At 41.2% G+C, this 24301-nt stretch overlaps 1 protein-coding gene across 4 annotated transcripts in view; it reads right to left on the bottom strand.

The window, feature by feature from the left end:
• cadm2a (cell adhesion molecule 2a) overlaps window positions 1-24301 on the bottom strand; it is a 205999-nt gene that overhangs the window by 21201 nt on the left and 160497 nt on the right. For all 4 annotated transcript variants that reach the window (XM_087178004.1, XM_087178005.1, XM_087178007.1 and 1 more), the window contains 5 exons: window positions 18605-18757; window positions 15702-15839; window positions 3847-4008; window positions 3200-3290; window positions 2913-3091 (listed from right to left, as the gene is read on the bottom strand). In XM_087178004.1, the coding sequence (XP_087034130.1) occupies window positions 2913-3091; window positions 3200-3290; window positions 3847-4008; window positions 15702-15839; window positions 18605-18757 (723 nt within the window). The remainder of the gene's footprint in view (window positions 1-2912; window positions 3092-3199; window positions 3291-3846; window positions 4009-15701; window positions 15840-18604; window positions 18758-24301) is intronic.

The raw sequence follows: 24301 nt of genomic DNA, 5'->3' as shown, positions 1-24301 counted from the left end.
AGACAGATCCTGCTCGGCGGAACCTCTCAGGGGAGAAAATTGGATTACACCAAATTATGACGGTAATTTGACAAATGATCTTGTGCCAATTATCAGTGAGTGTTTGCAAGGGTGATTTCAGGAAAAGTTAGCCAAGCCCTCATTGCCATGCTCTGTTTTTGACTCCTCACTACAGGATTATGGTTAAAGTGCTTTAAGCAAGGCAGTGCTTCTTACTGAAACGCAGTGTGACAAAGTTAATGAGGTTAGACTACCACCTTGGCTTTTATGTTTATGTCACTCTGCTTTTTATAGCGAGCTAGAGGCTTTTAATTGGCTGAGGTACTCCTTCTCAGGGCCGACTGTCCTGCGCGTCTCGGTGACATTTCAGCCTCACTGTGAATCACTAAGCAGCTAAGTGCATGTCTTGGGGAGAGAGGGAAAATGTCTCCTCTTTGGAGGGGAACCATTAAAAAGGTATTTTCCAAGAATTATGGCAGCAATTGTGAAAGGCTAAAAGGTGTGCTAATCACTAATGAAGGGTAGGAACAGACTGGGTGCCATTTCAAAAGAACAAGTAATGAATCTGGATGGGAATCTTTGACCCTCCCATACCCAATTGCCTTTTTTTTGTGGCGTAGAATTCATCTGTTTAATAACATCACTGTCACTATGTGCATTGGTTATTCTTGTTGTTACACTGGGCTGGCATTTGAAGGAATTGTTAGGTGCATGCAGACACCTTGGCATGTGGGACAAGCACACAAATTAAACCTTCCTAAACTATGCACTGCAATTAGGTGAGGGGTTAGTGGGGAATTGGATAGGAAGTGCAGAATCTCAGAGACAGAGCATGTGATGAAAATTTTAAGGTTTAATTAATAAGAGGCATATTTGAGTGGAGCAATAAATGATTAAAGTGATCCTAATCAATATGCTGCTGTGTCCTTTTTTAATTATGATAATTTAACCAGCATGAGGATCAGATTCAGACATGGGCAGGCAACACTTAAACCTGCCCGTCCCTGCCAACTGTATGTGAATTCTGCTTCACACAGATTTGAATTTCAAGGAAAAATAAGGCAAAAAAAATCATTCCTCAGTGCTGACCTGTTCTGTGGCTATGAATGCAAATAATTGTAACATAGTAATTTATTTAAGTACCACATTAGTAATGGAACTGTGAACATTGATATAACTGTATTTGGAAAACTAAGAAGTTTGTATTTTATCATATGCCTCTCTACAGTAGCTACTGTGTGTGATGAGTAATAAAATTAAAGATCTGGGAGTCTTTTCTTTTGTAATCAACACTTATGCCTCCACCTTAAGGGGTGTGGAGAGCTGACATTGTTCTGTTCAAGCTTATGTTATACATTCTGTATGCACGTGACTGCAAGGTTGCACAGTAGGACTGAGCGATATGCAAAAAGAAATCATATTGTGATTATTTTGGCAGATATTGTGATTTTGATACGAGTCGCAATTTTTGTGGGAACGGAAATTTTTGCATTTCATTTTCACTGGAGAAAAAAAAATATAAAAATGATGACGATGTCATTTTTTTTGCTGGGTTTTGTACTAGACACGCATGTTCCCTTACGTCTGGATAATACGATTCATCGGCCGGGGCATCTCTGTAACACCACAATGCTTCATTCGTGGTATGTGGTGACACATTTTACCGTTACAAAAAAACTAAATAAAACTAAACAAAAAAACAAACAAAACAAAACAAAAAAACTGCGGGTCCTGAGATTTGGATAAGATTTGCAATTTTCGATAATATTTCCAGTCCACATGAAGTAGATTTTATCATCTGTGTTCAGGAAGGAATGTGTGGACTGTCTGTGCTCAAGCCAAACTTCACGACTGTGCAAACAATTACCATTTATTATGTTGTTTAGCATTTAATATTTTAACATCCCTGCCTCCACCAGAGGTTTTCACCCGTTTCTGTGGCCTTGGCTACAGCCACTTCACGAATTCCTGATAGTAACACCCTTCATCGGCTCCACATCTTGTTATTACTGTAATCTCATCAAGGAGAATTCATGAACAATTTAGAAATCACTCTGGCTGTGGCAAAGCATAGCTGTTGACACTTGAGAGGTTTATTTTCTCATGTTTTTCATTAGATTAGGTCCGCTTTTAAATAAGAGAGCAAATGAAACACCCCCGTGAGGGCGCATGTTATAATAATACTAATGTAATATTTTATTGATCCACTCAGGGAAACTCCCTTTTGCCTCCAGTTTTATTGTCTCTCCAGCCAAAATCTACCTGCCTTTTTGTCCCTCGTCACACACCGTCTGAGCTCAGAAACACAGAGGGAAAATAGATGTGCCACTGTTCTGCCCCTTTTTTTTTTAAAGCATTATTACTTAATGCCAAGAGACAAATGGCAGTGGAGAAACGGAAGAGAGGAAGAGCTATCTGTTTTCCCTGACACTGAGTCCCTTTATCCTCCACCTCCTCTGGCGTTACTAGGAATTACTTATCCTTCCTCGTGATATTCCTGACAACGCAGCACTAAATTCTGCCTCCCTCACACATTTCCCTCCCAGTGTGTGTGTGTGTGTGTGTGTGAGGAGGATCTGGGACGCAGGTTTATTTAAGGAAAGGCGTTGGTGGCATTTTTGTCACCTGAGGCCCTTATTCTCCCAGAGAGAGATGGCACCACTAATCACTCTTAGCACTGATATAGTATGCAGATCAGGAGGTATTATAATCCTGCTTTTTGCAATGGAGTTGTTGCGATTCACACTATTTCTATGTAGCATTACTGTGTCCAAGGCATCCTCGTGCAGCTTTTCTTTCTCTGACACATCCTTCATCTCTCTGTGGTGTCAAATAACCTATGAAGAGTTCTCTCTGTTTCTTTAACTTGTGAAACACGACTGCCCACATATCAGCCTTCCCTCTGAACTCACCGTAGACGTAGAGTACATATTCAGCTTGGCTGGTCCCTAGGTGGTTGGTGGCTTCGCAGCGGTAGGTGCCATTGTCTGTCTTGTTGAGTGAAGTAAAGGTGAGCTCCCTCCCCTCTACAATCATCCGGTCCAGGTCAGGAAGTTCACCCCCGTCCTTTGTCCACATCACAGGATCTGGCCTGGGAGGTAAGAGGATTTGAAAGAGAAACAAGGCGTGCTACATTTACCTGTCTGAAGCATTATATAAAAGGCTGACATCGACTAATACGAAATTTTAAAGGACTTACGAAGGGTTTCCTTTGGACACACACTCCAGCTTTAAGTACTGACCCTCCTGAGGAATTGCAAGGGAGTGGATGATCTCCACACGAGGAGGATCTAGGACGGACAGAGAGGATCACATGATTATCTCAATATTGATGTGTCGTGATGTTATGATTTACTTAATATTCAAAAGAGAACGGAAAGAAAGCCATGAGGCAAAACGGGTCATCCCATTGAGTTAGATGTTTTTCTTGAAAAAAAAAAATATATATATATATATATAATCAAATATAATCATTTAAGAAATCACCCTGTGACAAATTTTGATAAAATATATAATGAAAAAGAACTGTGATTAATGATATAATTACAAGATTATTATCACAAATTATACACAGCACATAGAGATCTTCATGGATGATAAATGATTACGTTTTCATCCAATATCAGCTTGATGAAAATGCAGGTAAATTTCATGTAAAAAAAGATAACCACTGCTACTAATGTTGCTCTTATTAGGTTGACCGGAAGCTAACAGGCTGTCGGCAGACCGCTCAGGATACTTCCTCTTTCATGTATCTTTCCTTTTCTCTTACAGCGCGTCCACGTGTGCACTGTGTGTGTGTGTGCATGAGTGTGTGTGTGTGCGTGTCTTTGTGTGTACACTCACAGTGGACCTCCAGCACTTCGGTGGCCTGCTGTGTTGTCTGTGTGAGTGCCACATGGTCCACTCTGCAGGTGTAGGCCACTCCATCATCATTTCTGTCCACTCGCAGGTTCAGAGAGCTCCGCACTGTAAATGTCTTCCCGCTCGCATTCACCTCTTTGGCACCTTTGGAGAGAGTCGCATAATGTCACAGATGCAGCACATTTATCTAGCAAGGTATGATGGCCACAACTCATCAACATGATGCTCCTGTGTTCAGCACCGCTTAAGCCCCACTTTACAGCAGCTGCCAGACTCCACTGGGGTCTTCTATACTTATAGACAAGGGCCTATAATGCAAACCAACAAGCACCTAAATGGAAATTTCACAGTATCTTTACACTGATACTGTTTATGCCTTCATTATAATGCACAATTCTGAAATTTACCACAGTTGAGTATTGATGCTCAGCTCTTACTGAGCATCAACACTTGTAGGAGCACTGATTCAAAAAAAAAGAAAAGAAAAAAAGAGTCCAATACTGCATGTGGAAGACAGACTGAAACCACACCCACAACTCTTACCCACTGTCCTCAAATTACAAGCACTTTAACGCCATAGTCGCCAAATCCAACCACCAAGAAACCAGCTGATTCGGTTGTGAATCGCAACCGTGGACGCATCAGGTAAGAAGTAAACCAGAGAACTGCAACTGTTAAAGAGGATATTTTTCCCACCATTACTGCTTTGTGAAATTCCTCTGTTGTCTGTGTACCTCAGCACGCGTCTTCATCACATGTCTCCCTGGGTGGTGCTTTGGTATATCTGCCTGGCCGTCTCCGGTCAGCGCTCTAACAGAAGCCAGCTCGCTCACCTCCATGTTTTGGGACTCTTTGGACGTAATGCGTGTAATTTACACTGTGGGCGTTTCTAACCACCTACCATCTCTGCCTGTGGCTTCGCCGCCACTCTCACACGACGTCTAAATACCACCAAACACTTTCACGCACTTCAGTTCTCCCTCCGATCCTCCTATCTGACAACCATCTCGCTGGGACAAAAACATTACAAGGGCCAATCACACATTTGGCAATAACTTTAATCAGCCTTGTAGCAAAGTATCATTATGCACAGTCATCTCCATCTGTACAATCTGCTCTCAGGGCTATCCCTGGAACACCTGCCTTCTAATCCAAACCAAACAGCTGATCCGCCTCTCTGTGCCCATCAACATCCCCAGTCACTGCCAAAGCAGTGGAGAACTCCTGCAACCAGGCTTTCTCAAATTATCTGCCCGATGCCCCTGAAATTTGGCAAACTCCTCGATCACATCATTTCGCTTTTGGCTTCCTTTGCCTCACCAATGGTACAGGCCTTAGATAAGCCAAATGTGTTTCATAAAAGTGTCATGAGCAGCCCTCGTGACACCGCATTAGTGTCTTCGAAATCTTATGGGCTTGAATTAAATCTTCAGCCCTGCGAGCGGTGATGTCTCGAAGGGAGAGAGGCCCGTCTAACCGGGAGGTCACCACCGACTTCTCCTGTCCCCATCCAACTGTCCTTGAGCCTGACACACTGTACCAAGTCAGGGCCGCCCTCTGCGCCACCCAGATGACCAAAGTTTCATTACAATACAGAATGACAATCCAGGGCTAGACTGAGATTCTCTCTGCATGCCTCAGAACGGACATACTATGAACTCTCGCTTTTCCTTCAGGTTCCTAGTGGTCGAGGAAGAAAGAATGACTTAATCTTTGAAACTTTAATGCCCTTCACAAATTCATTCCTAAATACTTTAAGAACTGCGGCTGTGTTGAGGTAACAGATGACACGTTTGCCAATTTCTGATGAAACCTCAACCTACACAGGAGACATAAATGTTCTCCTAAACTCTGCAAAAGCTGTTATGTATTTGCCATGCATTACAAATGACCATCCTCTTACAGGCCAGATGCAGAAATCTAAGCCAATGGTCCTGCACAACTCACCACTGCCAGATTTGCTTTTACCCACTGGCTGTTTTACAACTTAACTGTTTATACACACCCGCCTCCAAGCAGGTATTTTTAACATATTCTTCTCTTCAATCACATCTGTTCAACCGGTCTTTTGGGGGTGGTTGGTCGGCTAACATCATGCCAGCAGCAAGTATTTTAAAATCACATCAAGCCTGTTCATCCGCACTCCCACAAGGTTTTTTTTTTTTTTTTTTCAAAAGAGAAAAGAAATCACTCGTACACTGTATTCAGCTGTCCAGGCTTATCTCTGCATTCAGGTGTCGCCCTGCTTTGTAAACCCATGCCTCTCTTTTTCCTGTATTCTCATCACAGCAAATTTCAAGAAGTATCAGAGTATGTACTGTCTCTCTATCACGCTGGCCGCCCCTTGTTTGTACGTTTTAAAGAGACTGTTTACGCTCTATATCCTTCCCTCCTCTTTGCTCAACTGCTCCACTTTCTAAGCATCCCACCCCACTGTCTCCTCTCCCTCTCCATTCTGCCAATCAACCATTCCGCTCAGTCACTTTCCCCCAACTGAGGCAATGAGCCCGCCTCCCCCCACAGAGGTGAATGAGTGACAGGTCTGCAGCATTAGTAGCATCCATCCACACAACAGCAGAGAGCGAAAATGGCTGGATTTCTTTACAAAAAAAAAAAAAAGACAGAAATTGCAGGAGACAAAGGAGAGTGGAAAAGAGTGGAGCGCCGGCGAGAGAGAGGACATTGAATTTCTAATATTCTGGCTTGCTTTAGCAGTTGCTACCTACCATCTCTATTGGTTATGCCAGTGATTCATACACAGCCCCTCCCTGCCTGTTTGTGTCTTCAACAGTCAAACGTTCTCATTTTATCTGCAGCCGGACAGACGGACAGTCACCCTTCCCTCTTAATCCCACTTTTATTCAGTTTTCTCTCTGCTCCTGTTCATGCTTCTGTTATTAAGGTTAGTTTGGAGATTTACGATTTATGACGCCTTAATCAAACACTTGATTTGATTGTACTGAGATGAGTCATATTGGTGTTCTTTTTTTTTTTTAAACCACATAGCTGTTTCTGATTTTTTTTAATGTTTTTGTCGTAGCTCAAGTTTGAAAGGATGATTACAACTTACCATAAATGTTTTCTTTAAAAAAAAAAAAAAAATAAAATAAAGTTTAACTCAAAATATTATACTGTTTGAAAAAAATGAATGAATCATGCTGCACTGTGCAGTTTGATTGTACTCATACTATTGGTTCTAGACCAGAATTTAAAGACATCCACCAATGTAATAGGCACTCAGCGAAGCCCCTTTATTAACAAACCTAATGTTCTGTCTGCACTGAAACTCCTGCCAAGGTTGGCTTTCAGCAAAAAAAAACAACACAAGATTACTTCTCAAAGTGAGTTCATCATATTTCTGTCTCAGAGGTCCTCACTCAAACAACTGGGGAGAGAACAAGAAACTCACTTTCCATATAATTCTGCTGCGTGATTTAAATGTCGATTCAGATTCCTCCCTCATGGTGATTTGAATGGACTCTGATTGCCTTTGTGTGATTCAGGATAAGAGCACTACAGTAGCTGGTGTGCTCATACAAAGTTTGACTTTATTAATATCTTGATTTGGTCCAAAGTCTTCAAAGATCCACTTTGAGAACATAATAACAGTTGTCTAACAGCTAGTAATACCTCACGGTTAAAGTGCGTCAATATGCATCCACTCTGCTGCCTTCTGCACTGTTGAAAGTGTGTGTGTGCATGCTGGTGTGTGAGAGTGAGTATAACTCGTCTATAAATATCGTATCACAACCTAAGCACGGCTGTTATCGAGCTGCCATTAAAGCTCATTCTTGTCAATCAAAAAACTCATCTGGTCAATCTCATACTACACATATGTGTGCATGCCCACACACGCACACGCACGCACGCACACACACTGTTGCCACTGGTAACTTCATATGATGGTGGCGTTTTCATGTTGGGCAAAAATAACCAACATGATTGCATGAAGAACTGCATGAAGCCTTGAAATACTTTAAACTGATTGTGACTAAAATTAAATGTTTTCTTCATTGGCTTGAATGAGCAAAGTTGGTGAGGAGGCTCAGCCTTTGTTGTCAAGTTCTCTGAAGAAGAATTTGAATAATTCTACAGTATTTCCATCAAAACTCTACGGAAGCCCTGAGAGACAACAACAAAAAGAAAAGAGTTAAGTGTTTGTTTTTGAAATCTTTTTCAGAGCCCCTTGAGGCCGAAATGAGTATTACACTTACATTCTCTGTTCAGCTTCTCTATGAAGCTTAACACCACTGTCATAAAATATCAACTGTTAATTATTCAACTACTTCACATGTAGCACATTCATACATACATAACTATCCGATATTGATTTGAGTTTCTATATTTAAGTATCAAAAACATGCATAAATCCTCTATGATGAGCTAGTAAGCAAGCTAAATATGCTTCAACATTAAGCTCTGGGGCTTGTCATAATACTATACAGTATCTAAATTTGAAGTGCAGCCAGCAGCAACCCCATTTGTGTGCATCTCACATTATACAGTTATTCATCACTTGGCTCTGTTGCAGAGATTTTTTTTTTCTGTCTCACTGCTGCATCAATCTTCATTGTCAGAATTTATGTTTTACATTACGATGCAGCATTTTCTGGGATGATTTTGAGTTGATCAGAAACCTAGCCGCCAAATGAAAGAGAAGGAAAATATAAAAAGCTAGTCAGAGCTTTTCTTTGTTGCATACGTAAGTCCTTACTCACGTTGGATGTTAGAACTAGCAGGGAAACACAAACAGGAACAACTTATTTTCTGTGGTTTGTTTTAATTACAAGCTCAGAATCAGTCAACTGACTCACTTAAAAATGGCTAAATAGCTATAAACTGACAGTTTGCAGATTTACCAGGTTATAAATCAGTACATTTTTAAACTATCTACATGATTTACTTAAAAACATGTACAAAAAAAGTTCTCTTACACCATCTGCATGTTTATCTCTTTTTTAAATAGGAGAAATGGACACCATCCTTCCATATTCACCTGTGGTGCTTTTCCTTAACAAAAAAGCCTGCCAGTATTTGGCTGCAACTGCAGTACACTGTTCTGTGGGTGGGTGGGTGCTCAGGGCTCTGCATCGTTGGTGCGAGCCAAGACAGTGCCTTGGAGGATTAGAAATGGAAATGACAGGCGTGAAAAATGTGAGAATCTGACCCTTTTATGCCATTTCACAGGAGAGAGGGACAACCCGTGAAAAGATGGAGGGATCGACAAGAGAGACAGAGGAGGACTGCTGGGGCGGGGAAGGAAGCATCAACAACAGCGACAGAGCTGACTAATCCTGGCAGCAGGGGTCCGAGGGCTGACTCAACACACCCTGAACTGCATGCCATCTGAGATTTAAAACAATTTGCTCAGGCAAGAACAATGCAAATTCGCCTGTGGGTTAGGGTGAGGATAATCAAAATATATAGCAGTACAAAACACTCATTTAAATACAATAAAATTCACGATGCAAACAGAAAAGGATATGTTGCCTGATGAGTACCTAATCTGCATGCTTTCTTTTGCCTGTCAGATGAGCTGCATAGCAATAAGTATGACTAAACTTTAAAACAGGAACACTAATACACAGCAGGCTCCAGCTCCAGTGAGGTGTGGAGATGATATATCGTGCCCTCCGCTAACTTTTCACTTATTCTGGCTACTGTGCAGTGTTCAGGGAGCTGGGACCTGTTGGCAGCCTGTAGGCATCCTAACTTGTCTGACCTGTCTTACCAACTGGACTGACGCATGGCTACGACCGGGGGAACAACTTCTAAATGTTAGGAGACTTTCTATCAGTGCCAGGCAGACCTGTATCATAATGTCCTTTCTGACACGAAATTCTCTGAGCATTCACGGCTCAGAAGAAGAAAAATGTCTATTGTGGATTCACGAAGAAGGTTTTCCGCTCCGAAAAGGAGAGGTCTGGTCTGGTCTCGGTGCCTTGGCATTTACAGCAGGACAGGTGCTCCACCTCCAGGATGTTGCTCTTAATGGGCATAGACAGTGGGTGTAGCAATCTGATCTCCTCTTTATTTTTCACCACACTGCTCTAAGTCTAAGTCTTTTAACCTGATCACACACTCTTAAGCTATCAGAGGCTGAGGATGAGTCAGATACATTTCTATATGGGGATATCTAACCAAGGGGATAGAACTTTAAAGGAAGAAAGAAAGACAGAAAGTATCAGGTGCAGTGTGAAATATTTGCTCTCAAGATATTTCTACTCTTGATTCTAACCATCCTGTGGTTGAAGAGTCGAGCAAAAACTGAGAGATTTAACTTAAAACTGTGATGCAGTGCTGAGCCGCCCAGTGCTATGATGTTAATTAATATATCAAATCACAGCATCATATATCAAACCATACCATATACAGTACTATCCAACAGATTCCCACAGATCTCATTTCACTCATTTCAGCCAAGTGCTTGCACACGTACGTGCATGCATGCAAGTACTTTTGCATTTGTGCTTCTCATGTCCAGGCCTACAGGATAGAGAGGGTGAATATGCATGTATATATGTGTGTGTGTGTGTGTGTGTGTGTGTGTGTGTGTGTGTGTGTGCATGTGACTTGAGCATCTTTTATTCATGCCACTATGACTTGCAGGAGCCATCTTGAAATTACATCTTTAATGGTCATTGATCCACTCCATCCCAGGGAGGTGGATAGTATAACTGTGGTCCCAACACAGACTTTAAGTAGTGTGCAAGGTTGTGTCGCGCCGCTGAAAAGACTGAGAACGTATTTTTCGTTTTTAACTAGAAAACTGCTTTACATTCCTGAACTTAATCGTTATTTTAGTGTCCACAGAGCCACCAGCAGTGTCATCACCGTTAGCCTCGTCCTCTTCGAAATGAGCTCTAGGAGCTATTGCCTCTTCGCTTTCCTCAATTGCTCTTTCCGGAGAAAACCTTGGAATAATGATGGCCACCTTATTCCGTTCTCACTCGCAGCAGTCAAGGACAATTACCCATGAATGAAGAATTAGTCAGCACTATTTCAAAAAGGTTGTTCAGTCACTGTTAAACTCTTCAGTGAATGGGCAGACTTGAGTTATAGCGTATTGAAAAGTCAGCAGACAGCGACCTAAAATAGTGCCAGGTACGTGCGCAGTAATAGTTCCTTGTCCTTGACTAACATGTTTGACAATAGGACAGGGATGTGACCGCAAGCGAATCTGAATTAAATATCTGTGTGTGTGTGTGTGTGTGTGTGTGTATTTTTTTTTTTTCCCTTAAGCCCCTTTGGAATAGAGCTATCGTATAACATGATGAAGCAATAACCTCTACAGTTTAGGTCAGAGAGTATGATAATACGAGTCCGATAGCGAACATCCCCACCCTTATTTGAAATAAATATTCATTTCATCTCTGCCTTGCTTGGTCTCCACACAGCTCCCTCTGGTTCAGTGGTGTGTAAACAAGTGCTACATGTGGTGATATTGGCAGAGGTCTCTCTGGGTTGTGGTGTGTAACTGAGATAGAAATATATCATTACTGGGTGGGGACTGAGGGGATCTGAGGGACAAAGAGACTGAGAAATAAGAATATTGGATTCCGTTCCACACACACAAGCTTATGTCCTTACATGCAGGCTGTCTGCTCCATCTGTCTGTTTTGCTCACACACAAACATATACACAGATACACACATGCACACACTTAGCATAGGGTGTCTGTTAGCTGCATGCGCATGGGTGATGGACTGCTCCAGTGGCTCTGCCGGTAATATAATCTTCTCTATTCCCCGAGATCCCACACCAATATGTCACAATTGTCATTTATTCCCAGCATGGTTGCCCACAATCAGATGGCTTTTCACATTGAACACACCCTGATCCTGTCAGGATGATGAACACTTCAACTGCGCTTACATACACCTTCACATGCATATATACATTGTGTATTAACATGTGTTGCCCTTTGTGTTCGTTTGCGTCCGTGTTTATTTATTTAGTCAGTTTTAAATGTGGAAAAGAAAGTCAGACTGCCGGTGAGTCGCTTGCTGGGTTGATTGTTGTTGTTCCTCATTTAAATGCGACACACACACACACACACACACACACACAAACACACAAACTCTCTATCTGTATCATATGTAACAAGTCAGACTGACTATCCAGACAATGTTTCACGCCTTCTTATTTCCACAATAAAAGTGGAACAATTAGTGGCAGAGATGCATTTATGGTGCGACAATGTCGAACTAAAAGTGTGAAACTGTTTGTGTCAATCATAATCTCCTGAGTTCCTGAACTCAACATGAATAATGCCTCACAAAAATATCACACTGAGAAGTGTACTGCCACCAAGGGAAGAACATGTTAATGGATTCAGTTTGATTAGATGTGGTGTTAAAAATCAGATTTGGACTATGTCTTCACTCTGTCCAGTGTCAGCGCGTCAGATTAACATTAACATTTTTTTTTTTTTTTTACTCTATAGGATGTTCTGAGGAAATCTGAATAAATATGATGACATAGATTCAATATCATCTCCCAGCTACAGTTAATTAAATAAAAAGATAACCATGATATCTGCTTAAAACTGTGTGGAAAACCATCACCGATTTGGTGCATATCTGCTTGCTTATCTGGACCCTGGGAAAACCCTAATGTGAGATAGCAGGCTGAGCTGTCTGGGCTTAAGATCGCATAGAGAGGAGCGTAATGGCAGACGCCAAGAGAGCTTTTCAGTGAATTCAGTGAGGCGTGAAACATCAGCTCCGATTGACATTCTTGACGAGTCCAATAGCAGATCTGACAAGAATCTTTTAATCTGACATTTGTATAAAGTCTCCAGGTTTGGCTTTCTGTTCTGGGACAATGTTACCAAGAATTTCTTTTAAAAGAGAAAAATGGCGAAATAATACTGATGCTTTTCCTTTCTTTGAATAGATCATTGCATAATAAACTCCCGCCTATATTGTTAGTTTCAACAATGTCAAGTGTTGTAAGACATATGCAGTACAGAATACAGTTTCACAGAAGGGCAAGCCTGAACACACAATTCCTGTCGCTTCCGGGTTAAAAACTACAACCTTGTCACGGTGAATAATATACTGATAGAAAATTGTACAAGGCCCAAATTAAAGATAGTCGCGTGCCAAGTTGAGGAGAGAATTATAGCATCTGACCTTAATGAGAAAGCGTATCCTCTTGAGACTACCTCCACTTCAAGCCACCAAGGATATCTCTGACTACCTGTTCGCACTCTGTGGTAAATTAAAAGAACATAATGTCCTGGCTAAGCTTCCATTTTGCCTTACAGGAAGCTCTTCTCGCAGTCGTGGGCCACTGGGAGACGCAGTAATCACCCGTAGAGACACAGTAAGCCTGTAAGGAAAAATACTCTGCTAATTAGTGTATATTCTGTTTCTATGCGCTTCATGTTCTTCAGAAGGGAAACAGGAGGAAATATTAACTGGAGTGACAAACTACTATAATACAAAAATGTGGTGATTAGTTGTACAAAAACAATATGTGACTTGGAGATGCTAACAAACTTAGCATTTAATAAGTGAGAGAGTCAAAGGATTATTGTTTACAGGAAATCCAAATGAGATCATGGATATAGAGATTAACGCGAGTAACGAGTTGCGCTTCGTTTTAATGAACGCAAACAGAAAAAGGTGAGGTTTTGTTGGGGTTAATGAACATAAGGATAGGAAGACTCCTTGCAGTTAACATGCTGGTACAGTGCTGATTGGTGAAAATAACCCCTCCCAGCTCCCAGGTGATAGATAAGGTAGTTGCCTTGTCGTTGAAACAGTATAACAACAGTCATTTAAAATACTGTGCATAAAAATGTTGTAAAAATACGTCGTACATGAATGTAAGAATAAATAGTGACTGTTGTCAGTGATACTGGAGAAGCCAAAAAAAAAGAAAAAAAAGAAAAACTGACAGCAGAATGAAAAGCATTAATATGCAGAGATATAAAACGAAAATCACGCATGCTTTGGCAAAAATTATTTTTGTGCTTTATTAATGTTTTGTATAAGCAGGGAAATGAAGTCTGTGAAGTGTCTGTGTTTTGCGCTTCTCAAACGCTCCTCTTTACTACATTTAATTGGGCATTTAGGATGTGCAACACCTGGCTGCTTGTTATTCTCATTACTGAGTTTCAGTGATCTGTTGGGTTATACAAAGATTTTGAGATTTTGACAGTTTCTTTCCAATCATTTGCATTGTTTTTTTTCTTTGGCAGTTAAAAAAAAAAAAAAAAAAAAGTAAACCTGTGATTTTCAGACACTTGCAGTCATTTAAATTAGAAAAGGGTGATTTGCATTTTTGTTATTTGACTTTAATCTGCTTTGTGAAACAACACAGAAACCTTGGTAAAAGTTCTGCAACTGTGCTAAAGATCTGTGACAGTCCTATCCCACTGGGTTCTGCGTTTCATTTGATACAGAACCGCATCTGTTTCTCTCTTCCTCAAAAAAACATAATTTCATCATTTCGTGTCCCTAGCTCTCTTTTGTTCAATATTCTCTCACATCCTTTCTGTCTGTCGCTCTCTCTCTTCCTGTCCTTTTCAAACAATTACAAAGTGGATGGCTCATCAAGTAGAGCAGAGCAGGAGCAGGGTGGAAATGAGGTGTGGAGTCCAGTCAGTGTGATTTAGAACGGCCCTCTGATAACAAGGGAGGTTAATATATCGGTCTCAGGCCAGAGGACACATGCCGAATCTGCTCTATTAGAAACAACTTGTTCGGAACAGGTTCCCGCCACTTTTATGACAAAGGACTTGCTGAGCATATTGAAAGTATTTCAAAAAAACTAATTTGTATTTTCTGGTATATTTGTGCTTGATTACAAAGCACGGGGAGGTGGTTAGAGCCACCCTGAAATGAGATAACCAATATGGTTTTGGCAATTGGACAATAATTTGGAGATGGAGATGGGCCTAATTTAGTTGTTTGTTACAAATGGAAAATAGCTTGATATTAGAAATATCATTAAATCAGTAGATGTACTGTAACAACATGCATGATATGGTTTAGCTTAAAGCTTAAAACTATCACTAAATAGCTTCATTGCGAAAATGCAAACAATAAGAAATGTTTAGTCCAATTAATGAGGATGATTTTTGATTTAGTTTCTAAAAATAGATTCATCGTGTCTTCAAATATAAAATGCAAGTGATGAAAACTGCACAACTTGACAATGTCAAAAAGAATCCCAACAATCAGCCCATTTCCCGAGAGGAAAAGCAAGAACTCTCACTCCTGGTTATGGGAAAAAAATAACTGTGCTTGTTATCATAATTTCCTCTACAAAAGTTTCACCATTAGGGATGGGAGTCGATAAGATTTTATTGAAACCAGTGCAATTATAGATTCTGCTTATCAATCCGATTCTTTATTGATTCTTTATCGGTTCCCTTATCGATTCCTGTGGATTTTCTGTGTTGAAAAAAGTAGGCCTATACAGGCTTCCAGTGTCAACAATAACACTGAACAAGATAAATAACTGCTCTGTTGTTGTTCAATCCATCAAGGGGGGTGGGGGTGGGGTGGGGGTTGGTGCTGTCTGCCTCTTTAGGTCTGCCTTGTATTCATTTAAAAAAAAAAAAAAAAAAAAAAAAAAAAAAAAAAAGGTCATTGTTTCTCAAGGCACGCGGAACTAAGTGGAAGGCATCGATAAGGGAATCGTTAAGCATAAAGGCAAATGATGTGGATGGATCGAACCCGTTGGAACCGGTTCCAATGGGTTCGATCCATCCACATCATTGGATGAACCTCACCATGGTTTCTTATTCTGAATCCCATGACATGCTTGTATGACATAATCACACAGATGTAGGTCTAAATGCAGATGCAGATGTTGCATACCTTTGACCTCCTTTTCGTTCCTGAACCAGCGCAGGTCAGCGGCGGGCTTGCTGCCCTGAGTGATGCAGGTCAGAGTGATCTGGTCGCCCTCCAAGGCAGGCTTCGTCAAGCCATCGATCTCTGGCTTCTCTGGCACGCCTATAGGATGGAGTGAAAATCACAGAGATGGAACTAATTGACACACAGCGGTTTGTCATTATGCAGCAATAATATTATCATGCCGTACTGGAAATTTCCCCTCCGGCTCGGCCTCCTGCAGAGAGATTAGAGAGCAGACTGCAGAGCAGCATCAACGAGCGGTGTCCTGCTCGAGAACACATCAGGGAGGTTTCTCGTTTTTGGATGGTCTGTCACACCACTGGGCCGTCCCCTTCGTTAAGGGTCGGTCCACATGAATTACAAAGAACCACGTTTTCTCACATAGCGCATGGTTGTATTTATCCATGCAGGCTGTGAGACATACAGTATGTCTGTGACTACTACTCAAACACAAGAGGGTGAGTCGAGTTTCGTTTGTGGTGGTTTCTCTGGGTAGTGTTCCTAAAGAAATAGTCCCTATGACGAAAGAAAAGGTGTGCGTTTTTTCATTTGTGCATGTGTGTGTACATATGGATAAGCAAAGGGGTTATGACACAGAGAGGGCCACATGGTTGTACAGAAAAATGCGACAAGCCACTGTTTTAAGTGTGTAGTGTGTGCCTTTCTAATGTCAATGAGCAGTAAGTCGGCCTCAGGCTGAGTGAATGAAAGGTCTGTCAGTCAATGCCATTGACTGACTCTGGCCTTGTCGGTCTCACCACCTCCTGAAAGGTTTATTACCAGAGTTAAAGGTCCTCCTGTTTTCTGTCCTTTTTGTGAGAAACAAACTGCATACACCACCATGACAATAGCCGCTGCTCGGTACATTCAGCAGCGGTGTGCAGTGCAGATCTACTCCTCCTCATCTAACTAAATGCTGTACGTGTCATTTTGAGTTTTCAATCCATCGTTTTCCAGTGTGTAAATTGCAAGTGTCGCAATATCTAACTAAGTATTGTGGTGTGCGTGTAAGAATGTGAATGAGTGAGTGTGGCTTGACTCGGAAAAGTGTATGAGGCTTTTTTCTCCCAGACTGAAAGAGAGCAGATCAAATACAATGTTCTTCTTATACAGTTAAGTTCCTCTTGGGTGGCTAGAGGCTGCAAAGCTTTAATCCGTCTCTCTGTTTGTGTGCGACTGAGTGTGTATGTGTGTGTGAGTGTAGAGTATTGTGTATGTGTGCGTGCATGTGTGTGTGTGTGTGAGTGTGTTTCTCTTCTCATTTGTGCAACATGGATTTCTGTGTGCTGTGGTGTGTTTGTGTGTGCTGTTTAAGCATGACCAAAAGCGCTTTCAAGACATGAAAAAGAAATGAGAGCTAGATTTCCGATGCTTGGTGAAGAAAAAAAAAACAAAAGAAGAAAACTAGATCTCAGGATTGATAATTCCTGTAGTCATTGTGAGAATTTATTCAGAGCTTATATCAAAGTCAGTTACTAATAGCTGAACTTTTGTGCGGTGCATTCTTAGCCGAGCTCGCGGCACAGGGACAGCAATGTCGGTCTGTCGGTCGATCCACCACTTTGCTCTCGACAACTAACGGATGAATTGCCGTGAAATTTGTTACACACATCCATGTTCCCCTCAGGATGAACTGTATTCATTTTCGTGACCGAGGAACTTTTAAATCGGGTCAAAATTTTTATTTCTCCAAAACTTTGTTTAATGACCAAATAACTACCTAACATGCCGAAAGGCTCTTTTTCTTGTTGATGTTTATAATGCGGTGATGATTCTGATTTTATAAACATCATAAATATATGTACGGTTCATATTTGAATAATGTTAGTGCTTTACTTATTAGTGGATTTATTATGTTTTAAAAATTCTATTTGTGGTAATAGATAAGCAGATGTTTATATTCATTCACCAAGAATATTTTTGAGAGAATTTGATTGTGAAGCTCGTTTAATTGCAGGTTCATTTGGTTGGAGTTTGGTATTTTGTCCACATGATTTTCAATATTTTCACTCCCAGCACTCTGTGTCCTAAAACAGGCCATTCCCTGGCTATTTTGTGTGTTTATTAAATCTCCCTCCGTTTCCTGGCTTGCACCATTAACTATTGTTCAGTATTGCAAAAATAATTTTCTCCATATCCTTATTGAGCAGTAGCCTTTAATGTCTCTAATTCTCAGAATGCTTGTTAACACAGAGAGCCAGCTAATGGTTCTGGAGTGCACGAGCACATCTATTAACATTAGCAAAAACTAATTGGCAAGATAATAAGGCCTGTGGCAGGAAATGAGACAATGTTTTCTGTGGGGCTATGATCACAACACAAACATTACTAGGAAGAGAGGGAGAAAGGGCCTAACTGGTTTTCATTTGTCTGCAGATGTAGACACGCGCAACAGGCTTTTTCTAACTACAACTAAATGTGTTTGTCTTCAAGGCAAAAAAAACCCCAAAAAACACAACAAAGCCATACCATTCAGAAAAGCATGAATGCATGGAGTTCTTATTATGATAATAATATTTTGAAATTCACCCATGTGAAAAATACTACAAACCTTTCTCTTGACCAATGACCTCCAGCCATCGCTAATGTTCTCCATTTATTTTTGGGCTCTTCTGTCGATAATGATAATGGTGATGCTTTATTGTTTTAAAATCTAAAGCTTCCACATGGAATATATTTTAACATCGGTCATATCCTAAGACACAGAGAAGAAGAGCTTCTCCTTGGAGCGTTCACTAGTCAGTCCGAGGAGTACAGCGCTTCCTCGGCCACCCAAAAACGTTTTTTTGTCCGGACGCTGTTCAAAGTAAAGATGGTCGAGCAGACAGACCGACGTCATGTAACTGTGTATCCGCTGCACTTACCTAGAACAGTCAGGTAGGCTTTGGCCGTTCTCACGGGCATGGTGAAGAGAGAACAGGTGTACATTCCTTCATCAGACAGCGAGACATCACTGATGCTGATGGTCAGCTCCGACCACGACGCGCGCACCAGCTCGATCCTGTTGTCCCTTAAAGCTGGACAGAGACAGACAGAGGGTTAGTAAACAGATCGTTAAAATATCAGCAAACCAAAGTGACGGGGGCCCTCTTCAGCAGTGTTGCTGGGAGACACACTTCAGCTCCTGCCACACGATCATATTTTCATACACAGTTTTAACATGGTGAACTCTCTTCCTCCTGCGCTTGATAAAACTAGTTCATATAATATTTCTGTATTGTATTAATAGTTCATCCTCTGTATTTTACATAATGGTAAAGCAGAAAACTGTGTCGAGCTTGGAGTCCATTCTGTTATGTCTATTGGAGACACAAACACACACACACACACACACACACACATATACACACACAGACAGTCAAGTAAACAGAGAGAAAGAAAGAGCGACAGAGTAGCAGAGGCATGCTGAGAGTTTTACAAATGCGAGATCACAGCAGCATGAAACGGCAAAGTAAAAGAGAGATCAGTCGTGTGTGTCGTCGTCCCCCGTCCCCCCCCCCCATTATACGATGCTAAACATGTGCATATTGTTAACAAAACCGCAGCAGAGTGGCCACCTTAACCACACACATATTCTTATCCAACTGTATCAGTACAAGCATGCCAGGAAAAAAAAAACAAAACAGAAATCTTGCCTCCAAAAATAGCCAATTCAGCTTTTGGCATTATTTACAAATGTGTTAATTTAACTGCTATAACCACACCTACTGGTACACAAGGATATGCAACATTCCTAATTAAGTTTGAAACGCTAAAGCTGGCGGTACATGTGTCAGTGTTATTGTTGTTTTCTATACTGTCAAATAAAAACAGTGCTGCCCTGTGCTCTGCAAACCAAGCTGTGTAGTGTAAATAATGTATGTACGGACAGATTTAAATGCAATCAGAAAATCACATGAAAAAGTGACCTTAAAACTGAACTTTCAGCTGAATCTGAAAATGCATTCAACAGTGCACCTCTACAGTTTACCATATACAGCCTCCTCAGCTGGAAGCCCTCGCAGACACTTTACTTATATGAAAATGTAATCTTCCAAAAGACATAACAGGAATGGAAATCAATAATGCAATAACAGGCTGAGAAAGAGGCCTAATGAGAGTTTGGCAAGATGCGAGACTTGAAATGGATTTGCTGAAATTGGACAGCCAGTCGAAAGACACTACACGGTCTTCAAACTACACTTCATACTTAATATCTATGATACAGTGGGAGCAGGCACTGAGGTTTCAGACTGCGGTGACACCTTTAAAAGTGACATGATTCTTGCCTGTTTTGTCCAAGGTGTGCATGACGCTATATAAAACTGCACAAAAGTCTGGTTGGTAACAGAACATGTGGATTGTTGAGTGTGCAAAAAAAAAGAAAAAGAAAGAAAGAAAGAAAGAAAAAATTGAATTCTTTCTGTTTCTGTGGCCTTGGCTGCTCAACAGATTTATTCAATCCTTCTTTTCACGAGTACAACACCTTCCTACAAACCTTATTTAATATGAGCAGCCAAGGCTACTTTGCTTTCTCTCTCCATCAAAGTGACTTGGAGCAAACCTCGCTTGAGTACAGTGCGTGTATGTGTGTGCGTATGTGTAAATGTGACTGTGCATGATGGGATTCAGCAGAGAAGAGGCACGATTGTTTGTGTACAGGTATTCATATTTTTTCTTTCATGTGCCCGCACATGAAAGAAAAATTCTTGTCTTATGGTAATTGTGACAAATCATACAAAAAGTAGAGCACCCTGCTTTTGTAACCTCTTCACAAATTTGAAGAGTAAAGGCCATTAGACAGTCTGTTTGTAGAGTACTTTAAAGAGTGGCTGGCTGGTGAGAAATGATACCCAAGGTATCTAAAGTACTGAAACTGTGTTTCAACAGCCTAAAGCTTTAAGCCGTCATTAAAAAAAAAAGAAAAAAGAGAGTCATGTTTTCTTTCCCAAATACCTCAACCTTCCCTGACAGAGTGCGACAAAAAATATAAAATGTGTTATTTACCGGGGACGTAATACACAGCAACAGTCAATTAACTTTGGAAAGAGCTTTTCAGAGGATGGCACAGACATTATCACCTTTTAAAATGTAACTTGTTTTGCCAGATTCTGAGTCTTTTGACTGATGAAATCAATACCAACTGCTACAGTATTAGTTGTGTTTTTACTCGCTTATGGCTGTAATTTGTCAGTCACTGGTAAACGTCAATAGCTCTGGAAGGGACTCTGAAAGGAGGCGCATGGGCTGCGTTCTCTTTACAGCTTCTGTGTATGCTGCGATGATCACAGAGCTGACAAATGTAGAGAAGAATGTCAGTGAGCACACTATCTCATGTCATTTGGTTTGCCAAAGGGACGGGTCGCTTTGCTTTGCCGGTTTCGGGATAAACACCTACAGTAACTGGCGGTTGAGGTGTAATCAGTTTGGCTAAACGACAGCTGCTCGCTCTCATTTATTATTGCATTTGTTCTGTCCCTTCCCGTCCTTCACAACACCGGTTATCCCTTCATGCTGTGTACTGAGCCTGAGCGGGCGTGACATGTTGATATGAGCACATGACATATCTTTAAGCTTGGCACAGGTGACAGAACATTCCTGTTTCTACGTGTGTGCGTGTGCGTGTATGAGTACACATGGCCATCAATGCAAGACCACCAAATTAGTTTTAGTCTAACGCACTGCCAGTTCAGCTAATGGTGAGACCTGTCCTGAAAAGATAGTTGTTATGTCTCATGCAGAATTTATAAAACATCTCACCAAAGAATAAAATACAAAGAGGAGACTATTTGGAATGATTCGAGACAAAGACAAGATTATTTTTTTTGCCTCTGTATATTGTTCTGTTTTTTTTCTTTCTTTCTCTCTGTCAGTCTCTCAGTTTCTCTCCTTCCTCCCACCTAGACCTCATTCTGTCGACTCAGGCAGCTCCACACTAACCTGTGAAAGTGTACAAGTCAAACAATGCTTCAATTTCAGCTGTTGTCTTATTTGCTTTGGGCAAGGAAGTATGAGGAGGCAAATGTCGGAAAATACATTTAATGTTGCCGGCTCACAAGCTGTGGTGATGCAACTCTGCTTTCTTCTTCCCCTCTTGTCAATAGCCCATTGAGGGACTTTGAGGGAGAGATTGAAGTATATGGAACAATCTGGCTTGTTGCTCTTACGTAAGCAAGTTAACTGAACTCGCGATGACATTGTATTCACTTTTATAACGAGCTCTGCCTGACTGGGAGCGTTCTGATTAGAATCTACTGCAGGTAATGTACCGACTTTATGTGACTACCTCACACAAGCCCGTGTCAAAAATCCATCCATCCATTAGCTATACTGCTTATCCTTATAGGGTTGGGGGTGGGGAGGCTGGAGCCAATCCCAGCTGACACTGGGCGAGGGGCAGGGGTACACCCTGGACAGGTCGCCAGTCCATCACAGGGCTGACATAAAGACAACCAGTCATACTCACATTCACACCCATGGGCGCTTTAGAGTTGCCAGCTGACCTGAACCTGCAAACTCCACACAGAAAGGTCTGAACCCAGAACCTTCTCGCTGTGAGGTGACAGTGCTCACCACTGTACCGCCGTGCCGTCCATCCCTTTAACAACATATGCCATTTTAACGTTAAACGTTAAAGTCGTATTGTTGTATTTTTGCTCAAAGATTTTAAGATAAACAAAGAAATACTATCAAACAACGTAGAACATGTGTTGTTAATTGGTCTTGAACTAATTAGGCTATATTAACTTCACATACAAACAATTAAGTCGAGCTGACGGGGGATGAGTTTGTGTGTCATATTAACATTTGTGTGGACTTTACAGTAAAATTTAGTGTCATGGTTGGACTGGGCTTTATCGAGCAGTTTTAATGGATCTGAAGCTCGTGTTCATTCCGATTAGAATCTGGATTCAGTACACAGTCGTGCTCAAAGTAGTGTTTCTGCATTTTTTCGGTGCTCACAGGCGGATATCAGGATAGTTTAGGTGCCAAAAAGCAGGATCATCCTGATCCCCCTGGAAGGGTGGATTCAGACTGGATTTAGAAACATGAAAGGTGTTATATATAAGCATGAAATCAGAATATAACTGGTAAGGATCCTATAATACAGTCAAGAATACTGAACCAAAATTCATCTTTAAATGAACAAAAGTCCCACATCAATGGTTAGACCAACTGGACGGGGAGGTGACAAATGACTGTGTTGCCAGGATCGTTTCGTCTTTGATTATTTTCTCCATTCAGACTCTGACTTTTGTCTTAAAGTTCTTCGAGTTATGATAGTTTAATACCTTATTAGTCTACTTTTACTTTGCAATTTGTGCACAATTTTTGCAATTTTTGGACACTACACAATACAACACAAGAATACATTAAGAAAGGACGGGAACGTGCACGTGACACATTTTTTCTTTTTTAAAGAAGATTTTTCTGTTAAATGTACAACAAAGTAGAGTCCACCTCCAATTTTCCCCCATCTTTATTTCTCCCCGGCACTGCAACCTATATTCTCTCGCTCCGTGCCCAGTGAAAGGCTGATATCGACAGAGAGGAGAGGGGAGGAATGTATCCTTCACTATTTGTCTGCAAAGGTGCTGCAGCTGCCCGACATCCATTAGGGAGCATTAGTGCAGACAGTCCTGGATGTGTTCATAGAGGATGGCGTTGTTGTCGACATCAAAGGGTGGTAGCTGATTTTGTATTCCACAGTAACTACTACTACTTACTGATTGTGCAACCATATTTTTTTTTTTTTTTTTTGCTCATTTAGCCTTAGCCTGCGTCTCTCTGTGAATATGGAAACAGAGACGGAAAACGAGGCTGCACTTGTCAGCATCAAAGTTTGATTTGTTTTCGCAACAAATGGGCAATACACCTCTGTCTGTTTTGCTTCTTGTTTGTTTACTGTTTGTGTGAGACAGAGAGAGAGAGAGAGAGAGAGAGAGAGAGAGAGAGATAGATGTCTTTTATACATCTGATTGCCTTAATCTCAGCAGAACGCACACAGAGTACCTTGAGACATGACTATTTTATTATTTCGTACAAACAGATGCAGTTTGAAACCCAGCGAGGGCGGGAAGATTTAAAAAAAAAAAAAAAAAAAAAATCTAATTAGAAGTACTGGTGAGCGTCGGTTCAGAGGAGCCGTCCGTGCTGAGGTTCCCTTGAATGCAGCCATGACTGATCAGATAACAGAGAGTAAATGGCTATAACACCAAAGTCACAACATTCTCTGTTCCCAAACAGTGTATTCAGAAAGAGACAGAACAGAAAGGGAAAGGGTCAGCCATCTCTTTCTATAAAATCTCTAGAGGGTGAGAAGAAAGGCACGACTTTGAAAAGGAAAACGGAGACAGGGAGACGCCGCACAGAGAGAAGGTCAAAGACGTCTCGTTACTTTTAAATTAAAAGTGACATTTTTATTCCGGTGGAACACGTTCAGCCAAATGGTGAAAACGTGTTCTCGAAACTGACTGTGAATGACACAAACACACGCTTTGCATGGCGTTAACGCTCCGTGTTAATCTTTGACCCATGGATGAGTTACAGTCCAATATAAACAAAGCACGTGCAGTCACCGA

This window comes from Seriola lalandi, unplaced genomic scaffold, assembly GCF_002814215.2.
Source record: "Seriola lalandi dorsalis isolate HSWRI2012SDOR001 ecotype SW California unplaced genomic scaffold, Sedor1 jcf7180002054672, whole genome shotgun sequence".
Lineage (NCBI taxonomy): Eukaryota > Metazoa > Chordata > Actinopteri > Carangiformes > Carangidae > Seriola > Seriola lalandi.
This window is presented reverse-complemented; position numbering and strand designations above follow the sequence as displayed.